The sequence below is a fragment of the Bombyx mandarina genome, chromosome 07 (genome assembly GCF_030267445.1).
Source record: "Bombyx mandarina strain Sakado chromosome 07, ASM3026744v2".
Taxonomy (NCBI): domain Eukaryota; kingdom Metazoa; phylum Arthropoda; class Insecta; order Lepidoptera; family Bombycidae; genus Bombyx; species Bombyx mandarina.
This window is the reverse complement of record NC_143214.1, coordinates 9976397-9989906: the sequence shown is the minus strand read 5'-3', so window position 1 is coordinate 9989906 and position 13510 is coordinate 9976397. Positions and strand designations below refer to the sequence as shown.

The following is a 13510-nucleotide window of genomic DNA, read 5'->3' as shown; positions in this document are numbered from 1 at the left end:
GAACCTTTGAACTTACAGAATAGGAGCTCAGCGTGAGACCTCATCCTTACTTGATTTCTAAAGTGGTATTGTCCAAATGTGGTTATCCGGAAATTTTATGCATGCGACTGTGTGGGAATTTTATTTTCCTGTACTATAATAACTTCAAGTGCTTAAAAAAGATCAATTTACAATCAATTTCTTGTAAAAAATTGGGCAACAGTCCGTTGCGATTCATTAGACCCGCTACTAGTATATGACGGCTTATATCCTAGAACTACAGTTCACAGAGATCATTTTTGCCACACACCCAAGGTGTTTCCTGAGCTCTACGTCATTTCTACAAAAGAGGCTCAACTAAAATTATACCATGGTGTCACCTAAGAGTAAATGTAATCACTTGATCACAGTCACCGAGATGTATGTCAGCTCGAATGCCAATAAAAATGGATAAACCATTATTAACCTTACTTGAATTTTAATCATTAAGCTGTTATCGCCAGACATCATACATAATACATACTCATACTACAAAATGATCTATTACAAAATGACACTGGATTGTAGATAAATCTTATTGTAAAATTCAATGAAATCATTTCGTGTTTTCTAGTGATGAATTTAAGTGCGTCAATAATTTTAGTGAAAATAAAACACGTTTTTAGATATCGCGATCGAGTTAAGGAGTTGTCGTTGATATATCACGATCGTCCGGTGACTCCGGGTGCTGAGCTGGTCCACTGGGTGGAGCACGTCGTCAAGACTAAAGGAGCTCTTCATCTGCGCTCACCAGCACTGCACGTGCCTTTGTACCAGAAGCTGTTATTAGATATAATCTTCGTGTCGTTATTGTTGTTCCTTGGTTTTGTATTCTTCGTCAAATTTATGGCGACCCGGTATTTGAAAAAGAAAACAGATATTAGAAAAAAAACTTTGTAGCTTTAGACCTTATACTAATTATACTTCAAAATGAACTGCAGATTGCTAAGTAATACTTTATACATATTTAGGTAAATGGTTGAATATCATAGGTTACAGATCTACCTATTGCATGTTACAAATTGTAAATGGTTTGAATATTCTTGTTATCTACAAAGTACGTTATTATTAATATTATTATAAACTGGATATGTACTTACGTACCGGAATCTTTCAATATCATTTTCACGGACTTTATGTAGTACGATCGACGCTCCAAGACGGATGGGCAGTGCATAGTCATTTTATTTGTACCACTATCGTGATTAGGATCAAGTCACATGAATAGCCGCAAATATTTGAACTGCATTTTAGAATCAGATTTATTAGCAAAATTCGATTAATTTATATACAAATGGATGATCTAGAAGTGAAACCCAGCAAATAGCAAAAAAACTACAAAAGCGAAATAGTTACAGCCTTGCTTCTTCCTTCCAAATTTATATTTGGACAATAATTCACTGAGATGTCTCAGATGTCAGTAGAGCACATCTCACAAAAGCTGGGCTTGATTTCAATTTGGCACTAAAATACATTTATCAAATTCCTTTTAAAAAAAGGTATTTAAGAATAAATAATTTGAAGTGATAACTTCTTATGGGAGGGTAAACCGCATCGTTACGTAACGCGTTACGCCGCCAGCCTATCTGGCTTCCCTTTCACACACATACGGCAGCGGTACTGAGAATATAATATGTCCTAACTATTTATATAACTATATAATATATTTAAATTCAGATACTAATAATGTACTTAGAAAAAATCTAAGGTAAATAGATATTCAAGAATTGTAACTAAGAATAAAATATATTTTATAATCAATACAAGACTTTAATTATAAGTAACCTTATTTGAAGTTCCTGAAAATTTCAAATAATCCATTTTTGACGGTATCCGAGACTTGGAGGTCAGAGCTGCGGTGCGATTGGGTCATCACTAGGCCCTGAAGAATGCCTTAGCGCATGCCTTGGAGGCAGAGGCCGTAAGGCAGGATCATCGATCTCATCGTGTAAGAGAAGTTACAGTTGCATCTGCACACGACCGACCTCAAGGATACGGCCCCAGATACTACACCTGTAGCAAAAGAGGCCACCTCCGGTTGAGTTGCCCGGCGAAAGGTACAGCGAAAAGTGAACGTCGGGAAGAAAAGGCGGCAAGTACCGCCCAGCAGCAGCAGGGAAACGAATTAAAGCCAGGACTACGGGGCAGGTGCTGGCTGGTGGTCGAAGAGCCCCCACGATTTCGATCTCGCAGGCACATGATGGGAATATCCTGATCGTTAAGGGCTAGGTCAATGGCGCTCCGTGTAAGCTGACACTGGATACTGGAGCTTCTCGGACTGTTATCAGCTTTAGAATAGCTAACGAGTGTTTTGGGGACCACATTAATAACCAGGTAGACATCAACTTGGTAACAGCCACCGGTCAGCACATATCCGTCCGAAATGAAAAGAAGGTGGAGCGGAAACTCGGGAATTATCAGCACAATGTAATCGTGACTGATATTGTGGACGGCTGTATCCTGGGATTAGATTTCATGAAGACACATAGTCGCGTGAACAACGTTAGACAAGGAGTGTTAAAATGTGGTCCAGTAGAGATCTTTATGGACGGTGCATCATCTGGAAAAGTATACTGATTGAAAAGAAGTATCCTCCCACCCAGGTCAGAAACGGCAGTGCCAGCTGTTAGTCTACCACAGAACTCGAAGAGTAAACGTCGATGTGTTCTTATAGAGAGACTGAATGAGGGAGGATCTTTCGTGAAAAATGGCCCGAACCCTAGTGAAGACCACCAAAATTTCAACAGTACGAATACTGAATCCAAGCAAGGAACAGCAGATAACCGACAAGGGTACTCTACTAGGGACTTCCGAGGAAGTAGATTGAATGCGTAATTGCCAAGATTTGGCCACTGGGAAAGACAGACAGCCTAGAAAGTTCGACGTGTCGAAGCTTCTGGAAAACTGTCGACGAGATCTATCTGGAGAAGAATTGAACAAGGCTAAGAAAATGTTACGCCGGTATGCCGATATCTTCTCTTCCGATGATGCTGACATAGGGAAGACTGGGTTGGTTTATCACAAAATGAATACGGCAACACCCCACCGATTCGTCAGCGGCCGAAAAGATGACAATACAATATTGAAAAAAAAATATAAAGAAAAATTGAAATAATTGAAATTCAGCTAAAAATGAAAAACAAATAAAGGTTTAAAAAACTAACAAAATATGCTTTTATAGAAAATCCAACTTAAATTAGAAAATGAATTTTAATATATTTGAATTAAAAATAGTGAAAAAAAAAGATTTTATTGTAAAAAAGCGAGAGGTGCTTTTCAGGATATTATCAAAATAATCCTTCTACTTATATCTATCGGTTCATAAAATATTTATAACTACTGATACCAATCTTTAGTAGTATTTTCTATAAAATCGTATTTTTTTTGGTTTTTTTAAACTATTATTTATTTTTCATTTTTTAGTTGAAATTTCTATAAAAGCGTAATTTTTAGTTTTTTTTAGTTCATTCAAGAGATATGTGATGATTTCCAAACTATCTTACTTGCGTCAAATTAACTATTATAATAGATTACTACATCTGACGTAAAGAAAGATAACAGCCGCGTGGTTATTATGAAAGCGATACAAATAGTTTCAGTTGTCGTGTAGCATTCACAGTATTAAGAACGCGAGCAGCGTAACACAAAAATACAATGAATTTTCAAAGGATTCATTTGTTGGTGTTAAGTATACTCGCTTGCGACGCATATAAGATATTGCTCGTGTTTCCGTTCCCTTCGAAAAGCCACGCTATTCTCGGAGAGGGTTACGTCAGAAATCTCCTGAAAGCAGGACATGAAGTAAGTATTCTACTAACTCTTTCTTGCCTTCATGTGCCAAAGGTACACGGTTTTATAGATTGTTTTGTTTAGTTTTGACTTTAATTAAAGACATTCCATAATTCTTAGTTTAAGCATCAAATAAATAAATAAATTATTGTCGTGTAAGTCACCTGGCACACTAACTAAACACATATTTACATACTTATTGTAAACTGCACGTAATAATGACTTTCATGATTTGATTAATGCATTCATAAGTTCCTTGTCATATTTTTCTACAGTTTAATTCCGTTTTATCTGAAATGTGATTTTTTTAGATAAATGCTGTATAAATTTCAGGCCGTATCCTCGTCTGTCTAGACAGGCAGGTAGGGAAGAGAAATTCATTATTTTGAAGGGGAGTTCATCCCGAGCCCGATGATTAGTGGTCGAAAATGACACTACCATTAGAATTGACAGACTTATATTAAAGGCATGCTGCCGGCATGTCGAATTATTGGCAGATTTCATTCATTCACAAACTTAAATACGCTACACATGTTGGTGAAGTGAAAATTTTTGGACATCGAACGTATTTCACAATTTAAAAAAATTGCTAGATTGAATCAATTTACTTGTCATTGACATTTAGGTTAAGATTGATAAGAAAGATGAATAAACTCGCCTCTTGATAAGTTGTGACTGGAGTTCATGGACGTCACACAATAGATGTCGTACAAACCACTTTCATGCATGAGGCATCTCAATTGTTTTCTATCACAACTGTCCTACTCATCACTCATATAACTCCTTCGCGGCAGAAATGTACACAAAGAACCTTTCTGTGCGGGATTATAGATCTGCATTATCACCAAGAAAAGTATCGTTTCTTATCTTGATTAAACCGGGCATCTTGTCCTTTAGACCAATAATAATACTTCTTGTGGTTAGAAAGCGTAGGGGATGACAGGGGATTGACTAGTCTACTAATCTCTGTAACAAAAAATATATACTACAAACATTATTTCAGCTGACCTACATAACGCCATATCCAAAAACTCCGGCTCCTAATTTACGGGTCATCCAAATCGCAGAGCATGCCTTCGAGGAAAAAATGAGTAAATATACAATTTTGTTTGTTCATTACTTTGTTTTTATTGTCAGTGTCAGTCAGTGACTGAGCAGTGTGAGTTGATGACGAAAATGCCTTTCCCTACGAGGTTCCCGCGCCTAGGCGGCGCGCGGGGTATGTGGGACTTGACGATCTGCAAGGTGTTGGGAGCAGACCGCGGGCCCAAGGAATTTTAGGGTCCTACCCACTAAATGACTCCCCTGCACTCTCACACCCGACGTCCGATCTCCGTCCAGGGTCAAAACCCGGTCAGAGTAGGGAAGTTCCCGCGGTCAACACTACAACCAGACACGCGGCGCCACCCTGAGGACGCCCGACTGACAGGTCGTCGAGGCGATAGTCGACGACCAACGACGTCGGTCTCCGCGGTACAGCGGCCCTACCAGGCCGCCCGGGCCATGCCGCTGGTGTTTCGGGATACCCCGCTAGGCCAGAACTAGTCTGCCGGGTCGGAACGCGATATACCGCCGACAAGCAACTATGTTGTGGTGGTGTAAATGAGTTCAGAATCCCTGAACAAGCTCGCCCAGAGCACGCATACAGAAAGCCGTATACAACTTAGTAACCGTATATGAATTAACACTAAATTTGAGAACATTATCGCAAAATCTCAGTCGTGATGACTAGCCAACGTACTAAGCAATGGTAAGGTTCGATTAATTACTGCAACATGACGCTATTAGTAACGAGTGTCCGGTCACCGTCCTCGTCGAACCCGTCGCTTGCGACGAAGGGCTCGACGAGCGAATTAACCCATAGACACAGCCCACTGAGTTTCTCGCCGGATCTTCTCAGTGGGTCAAGTTTCCGATCCGGTTGTAGATTCTGCGAAGCACTACTCTTGCTAGGGTCAGTGTTAGCAACACTCCGGTTTGAGCCCCGTGAGTTCACCTACACACGTTAGGGTGAAGCTGAAATAGCCTCTCAAGGCTATCACCATAGGTAGGGAAAAAAAAAGTAACGAGGTTTAATCGTCGGTGTAACACCAACCGATAATTCAACAGATAGTAACTCTACTGCAATTGCCGTGGCCACTCCAACTTGCTACACCGGAGCAGTATTCCAAGAAATAATAACATGAAAATTGTGCAGCTCTTTGTTTGCTTTAGTACGAGAGATTAATTAAAATGCTTAGACAGAACGTTAATTTCTATATGTGTCCGGTGTTAATCAATAAGTGACTTATTTTAATTTATTAAACGCAGTTTTACTTGTGTTTTGGTGATACTGAGTGACCCAAATGGACTTTTACTTGGCAAGCGGATTCATTCATTTCTAATGTTACACTATTCGATGTACGTTTCTTCTTTTTATTGTTTTGATGGGTGAATGAGCTCACGGCCCACTTGGTGTTAAGCGGTTACCGGAGCCAATTGACATCTGCACCGTAAATACCGCCACCCACCTTGAGACATGAGTTCTAAGTCTCATTTTTTAAAGTACAGCGGCTGCCCCGCCCTCGAATCCGAAACGCATTACTGCTTCACAGCAGAAATAGGCAGGGTGGTGGTACCTACCCGTACGGACTCACAAGACGTTCATCAGTAATTACGCATATTACCCGCCTTGGGTCCTGGAGGCGGAGACGCTCGCCGCTGACTATCAGTGGCGGGCTGACCTTCGTTCCCGGGGCGTGGCACGTCCCAGCCCCAGTGTGGTCAGAGCGCGGAAGGCCCAATCTCGGCGGTCCGTGCTGGAGTCATGGTCCAGACGGCTGGCCGATCCTTCGGCTGGTCGTAGGACCGTCGAGGCGATTCACCCGGTTCTTGTGAATTGGGTGAATCGTGACAGAGGACGCCTCACTTTCCGGCTCACGCAGGTGCTCACTGGGCATGGTTGCTTCGGTGAGTTCCTGCACCGGATTGGAGCCGAGCCGACGGCAGAGTGCCACCATTGTGGTTGCGACTTGGACACGGTGGAGCACACGCTCTTCGCCTGCCCCGCATGGGAGGGGTGGCGCCGTGTCCTCGTCGCAAAAATAGGAAACGACTTGTCGTTGCCGAGTGTTGTGGCATCGATGCTCGGTGACGACGAGTCGTGGAAGGCGATGCTCGACTTCTGCGAGTGCACCATCTCGCAGAAGGAGGCGGCGGGGCGCGTGAGAGACGCACAGGCCCGCCGCCGTCGAGCGGGGGCCAGGGAGGCGGATCTCGCCCAAGCCCTGGCCCTCTAAGTGTTTCGGGTCCCCTCATATGTCGGTCTGGGGACCGGCGAGGGGGACCTAAGAAGACGTCGTGCAAGCTGCTCTGCACGCGTTTTACGCATGAGCATCCGGGTGATGGAAGGCCGGCTATCCTCAACCCACGCTGGTTCTGACCCAGCGGGGTATTCCGTAGGATAGACCATTCTAACCGGCGCCATCTAGGCGGGCTTCGGATAGCCTGCCGACCGAGAGGGCTGGTGGTCGTGGCGCCGACGACCACCAGTCCGGCGTCCCGAGGGGGAGGGTGATGGGAGAGATGTGCTCCGCACTAAACGCTTCACTTTCCCCCCTTTGCCTTTTCATGAGTTTTGTCTCATGCGAGGTTTGGACGTTGGTTGTTGAGAGACAGGAGGTTTTAGTCGGTTCGACTCCGACATACCCCGCCCTCCATCCCCAGGGAAGGGCGGAAGTCCGGCGATTTCCTCCTGACAAAAAAAAAAAAAAAACGCATATTATAATTTTGCGGCTTTGATTATGTTTATTACACGATGTTATTCCTTCACCGTGGAAGTCAATCATGAAAATGTGTTAAGTAAGTACGTATTTCATTGTAAAAATTGGTAACCGCCGGCGGAATTCGAACACCGATGCATTACTACATACGAATGCACCAGGCGCCTTATCCTTTAGGCCACGACGACTTCGATTAGGATGTTTTTCGCTTCCATTAGTCATGATATTCGTTTCGATACCCAATATTCGAAATTCCCCTCATGACTCGAGTTTCTTAAAACAACAGGCAGCTTATAAGCTTTTTGGGTGTCATAATATAATGTCTGAAAGTGGCACCTGTGACAGAGAAGCTGAGGAGTGCGCGTTTGGGATAGTATGGACATGTGATGAGGCGAAATGAAAATGAGGTTGGTAAGAGAGGGTTAACTAGGAATGTGGAAGGATATAGAGGAAGAGGTAGACCTAAGAAGAAATGGATGGATTGTGTGAAAAACGATATGGGTAAGAGGGGAGTGAGCGAAGAAATGGTATATGATTGAAGAGTATGGAAGGAGAGAACATGTTGCGCCGACCCCAGCTGACTGGGAGAAGGACAGGATAATGATGACTTAAAATCCATGTAAGTAAGTATTTGAATGTACCTATAGAACTGAAAAATTAAATCCAACTTCAAATGCAACACTGTAGTCAAAGATTGATCGAAATAGTTTTCAAATATACCAAATATTCTCAGAACTTAATAGTAGAAAGGTAAAAATGAACATAGATCAAATGTAACAAATGCAAAATCGATGCCGACCCGCTTGGCTTTCAGTGTTTGATTCGACTTTGATTCTATCGCTAACAAACTCATTATTCAATAAACTAACCTTAAGGTGATCTAAAAATTTACCCGTTTCGAAGTCTATACGGACATATATTATTATAATGACTTTTATATTTATAGATGAATCTTGTATTACAGACTCCATGTTCACTATAGAAAAACTAATAGATAACACTTTTGCACTAAAGGAAATGTTTAGCATTCTCAAGTCTTTTATTGATACAGCTAATGATACAGTATCTAATACGGAAGTACAGCAGCTGATGTTAGATCCGCAGACACATTTTGATGTTGTTATTGCAGAATGGATGCTAACTGAAATTTTTAGTGGGTAAGGTGGAACAATAATGAATAAGCATGTAAAACCTAATAAATAAAACAATTGCGTAACGAAGATCTGATAAAGATAATTATTTGGATCTAAATGAAGTCACGATATAAAAATCTAATTATGAAGTCGTTGGATACATCAAATCTAGTATCTGAGCTCATACCCATTATTATATTTTTTGAAGTGATGGCGTCTTAAAAATCGATGAACACCAGCTGCATGCACAAACAAAGTGTCACGTTCCCCTAAGCCTGAGCGTGCAAGCGAAAGCGCGGAATAAGCGATAGAGAGGCACGATCAGCCCAAGCGTTGTCTTGTGACATATTTTTTTCTCATCTCGCGTGACGTCAGAGCTAGCAGTTCGAATAGTTCTGTTACTGAATTTACCACATAAAACTATCGTCCGTAAACCAACTTTCCAGCAAGATTTTTTTATCTGAAACTCCTCTTTTTTATCTGATTATAGGTGAAAAATTTTCACACCGTTACCACCGTATCAGAACTCAATTGAAAACTTTTTACACATGAATACGATATTATGAAATTATCTACTGTGGACGTCATATTTCTATTTAATATTATAAGAGTTATAATGGATATTCAACCATCAAGATCTAACAGGAATACAATGTTTTTTCAGCTTCAGTACAATTTTCAACTGTCCACTCATATGGTCATCTTCAATGGAACCACACAGCCCCATATTGCAGTTGATAGATGAGATGGTCCATCCGGCGTATTCATCAAACATGCTAGGGCTTTTTGAACCGCCATACAATTTCTTCCAAAGAGCAATAAACACTTTGATAGAGATCGGATTAAAAGTAGCCAAATGGTAAGTGTCTACAGATATAAAAGCGAAGTAATCGAGAGTTATAGAAACATTCCTGCTCATTGCCTTCTTAAGAAAAAGCATGTTTTAAAAAGTTTGTCATGATCGCAAACTTATGATCATATTGGAGGATGTTTGATTCATTACTATTAAAATGAATGTGGACGCGAGTGTAGCAACAAGACCGGTGGATTCCTGATACAGTGAACTGACTGCGTTTACTTATTGAAATAATTAGTAGAATTTTATTATCGTCAGTTTTCGTCATCTATTACGTCCTAATTGATAAACAATAGAAATATTAAATGTGTGATTTATAAAGCTGTGTCTTGTCAATGCATGATTCGCACAAGGCAAATATAAGACATCTAATCAACATGTAAATACAACTCATATGCTGACAAGTATTATTAGCCACTTGGTAACGTATGAGCAGCTATACGAACACACAAGTTCAGAAATTGATTATTTTTAAATATACAAGATTTATATTCCTAACAATAAAGACATCAGAGGTGTACGGCAAATTCTTTAGCATTACAATGCCTGTTTTTTAAACGGTTTAATAGTTGTGATGAACAAATTTCTAAAAGAACAAGTGCTTAAGGTTTAATTAAGGCAAGTGCTAAGAATTGCATTTTCTATTCCCTTCATTCGGGTACAAGCTACTTCCATTAAATAACTAAAATAATAAGTCTTTGAAATATCTAATGAATCAATTGAGCTTGATCTAATCTTGACATGTTTCAAACAGGATTCTTTGTAACTGCCATAAAACATATTTTGACTGTCCATTTCAACCAGACTAATTTACAAATTATTTGCATTACTATTGGTACTTGATTTTCATATTATTCTCTTTTGCAATATTGTGCTTCTGCAGAGACTAATAGCACTTACAGCTTCTAAACAAAATATACTTTATCCAATAGCACTTTGGCTAACCTACCTGGTCTGCGCTAGTAAATTTATAACCAAACTGATTTCGTTTTTAAAAATTTGTCTATAAATAGGTTTTCCGCTTTGATAGAAGAACAGATTTATAAAGAAGCATTTGCAGCTGCATTCAAAGCAAAAGGTCTCGTTCAGCCTAGCTTGGAGGAATTGAGATACTCTGCTGCTTTAGTTTTGGGAAATTCCCACGTTTCTTCTGGAGCTCCGCTGAAATTGCCACAAAATTACAAGGCTATTGGCGGATATCATATAGATGAACAATCTAAACCATTGCCTAAGGTAGGAAGAAAATGATTATACAACAATCAGAATGATGTAAAGGTAACATGTGAGGGCCCTATGTACCAGCGGGGAATCCTAAGACTACTACTATATTCCTATGAATAACCTTAAATCGAAGGGGATTATTTTAGACAATAGGGTATGATTTGCAATAATGAAATATTTAATAAATACTTAATTTTAATTATAATATACATACATTGGTCTTATTCAAAGGAACTGCATCTAGGAACGTGTTAATGATCTTACTTTCAGGAATTTAAGAACATTCTAGACAACTCGAAGCACGGCGTTATTTATTTCAGTCTAGGATCGATAGTTCCAAGTAAATCGATGCCTGCAGAAATCAAAAATGGATTATTTGAAATGTTCAGGAATTTGAAATATACTGTTATATGGAAATTTGAAGATGAATTTCAAAATGTTCCTGACAACGTTCACATCGTAAAATGGGCACCACAGCAAAGCATACTAGGTACACTAGATCAAACTCGAACAAAAATCGATGCAATGAAACTCGTTTTCATAAGCGATCAGTTATATAGTTTATATTTCTATATTTTAGCGCATCCTAACTGCATTCTCTTCATCACCCACGGTGGCTTATTGTCTACGACGGAAACATTACATCACGGTGTTCCTATTATCGGAATGCCCATATTTGGAGATCAGGCCATGAATGTCAAGAAAGCTGTCCATAAAGGCATTGGACTAGAAGTGAAATTTGACTCGGATACTCCAAAAAATTTGAAAGCAGCTATAAATGAGGTTTTGTCCAATCAAAAGTAAGTGTATTTTATAATTATTTCATAAATTACATTCAATACGTTTACATTAAAATATATACCACTTGTAGGTTGAAAATAAATTACTATAAAATAAATAACTGGGAACAATTCGCGCACGATCATTCAGCCCCAATTTAGGATTCCCGGTACCAGAGACTGATAAAAGCAGCACAACTTCTCTCAATTCAAAACTAAATCCTGTACTGCTGTTAAATGCAATATTGAACCTTATACATGTGGCTGTGCGGAAATTTTATTTTTCTGTACTTTAATAGCTTCAAGTGCTTAAAAAAGATCAATTTAAAATCAATTTCTTGGCAAAAATCCGGCAACAGTCCGTTTCAATTCGTCATATTATTTTATAGTAAGACCCGTTATTGGCATATTATGACAGTTTATATCCTAGAACTACAGCTCACAGAGATCATTTTTGTCACACACCCAAGATGTTCCCTGAGCTCTACACAATTTCTTCAAACAAGGATCGACTAGAATCACACAATGGTGTCTCCTAAGAGTAAACGTAATCACTTGATCACAGTCACTGAGTGTCTGTCAGCTTGTATACCAATAAAAATAAATAAAGTATAGTATTATTAACCGTAGTTGATTTTTAATCATAAAGCTGTTATCGCCAGACATACATAATACACACTAATGCTACAAAATGATTTATAACAAAACGACATTGGATTACAGATCAATCTTAACGTAAAATTCAATGAAACCATCTCGTGTTTTCTAGTGATGAATTTAAGTGCGTCAATAATTTTAGTGAAAATAAAATACGTTTTTAGATATCGCGATCGAGTTAAGGAGTTGTCGTTGATATATCACGATCGTCCGGTGACTCCGGGTGCTGAGCTGGTCCACTGGGTGGAGCACGTCGTCAAGACTAAAGGAGCTCTTCATCTGCGCTCACCAGCACTGCACGTGCCTTTGTACCAGAAGCTGTTATTAGATATAATCTTCGTGTCGTTATTGTTGTTCCTTGGTTTTGTATTCTTCGTCAAATTTATGCTGACCCGGTATTTGAAAAAGAAAACAGATATTAGAAAAAAAACTTTATAGCTTTAGACCTTATACTAATTATACTTCAAAATGAATTTTTTTTTTTTTTTTTTTTATGATTGAAAGTTTACTGGTGGCCCGAAGGCCTTTCCAGTTTCACCAGGACAGGTGGGCGAGCAAACGCTCAGCCAAGAGGGTGGGATTTGCTAACAACTGCCCGAGCGCCTCCGAAGGAAACCTAACAACTCAAGAGCAATTGTCAAAATGAACTGCAGATTGCTAAGTAATACTTTATACATATTTAGGTAAATGGTTGGATATCCTAGGTTTCAGATCTACCTATTGCATGTTACAAATTCTAAATGGTTTGAATGTTCTTGTTATCTACAAAGTACGTTTATATTATTATTATAAACTGGATACGTATTTACGTAACGGAATCTTTCAATATAATTTTCACGAACTTCATGACGTACAATTGACGTTCCAAGACCGATGGGCAGTGCATAGTTATTTTATTTGTACCACTATCGTGATTAGGATCAAGTCACATGAATAGCCGCAAGTATTTTAACTGCATTTTTAGAATCAGATTTATTTGCAAAACTCGATTTATTTGTATATAAATGGATGGCCTAGAAATTAAACCCAGCAAATGGCTGATTTCAAGACATCGCGGTCTTCAAATGGCCAAAAGAGCACTAAAAATAAATTTATGTAATTTCATTTAAAAAATAGGTATTTTTAAAATAACTATCTACTTCCCAAAGGCAATGAAGCAACTAAAAGCAAAAGTTTACCTTGCCAAGAAAATTATAGTAATAGACGGCCAAGCAAAATTTAAGTCCCTGAATAAAGTATAATAGCAAAAGTGATTAACAGCTGTACTTAAGGAGTGCTATATTTCAAACTACCCGC

The 13510-nt window shown here is 39.3% G+C and overlaps 1 protein-coding gene and 1 pseudogene across 2 annotated transcripts in view; both read left to right on the top strand.

Annotated features, from left to right (window-relative positions):
• Nucleotides 1-1264, top strand: part of LOC114239319 (UDP-glycosyltransferase UGT5-like) — a 13037-nt pseudogene extending 11773 nt beyond the window's left edge. Inside the window, exon 8 of the transcript XR_016323327.1 lies at nt 645-1264. The product of XR_016323327.1 is annotated as a UDP-glycosyltransferase UGT5-like (transcript). The remainder of the gene's footprint in view (nt 1-644) is intronic.
• A 2370-nt stretch (nt 1265-3634) lies between these two features.
• On the top strand, nt 3635-13252 carry LOC114239283 (UDP-glucosyltransferase 2). Its single transcript, XM_089728702.1, has 8 exons — nt 3635-3819; nt 4811-4898; nt 8533-8725; nt 9366-9560; nt 10571-10790; nt 11049-11268; nt 11359-11578; nt 12379-13252. Exons 1-8 carry the CDS (start codon nt 3673-3675, stop codon nt 12650-12652), a joined length of 1557 nt encoding a protein of 518 aa, XP_089584828.1. The 5' UTR covers nt 3635-3672; the 3' UTR covers nt 12653-13252.
• The last annotated feature ends 258 nt before the right edge of the window (nt 13253-13510 follow it).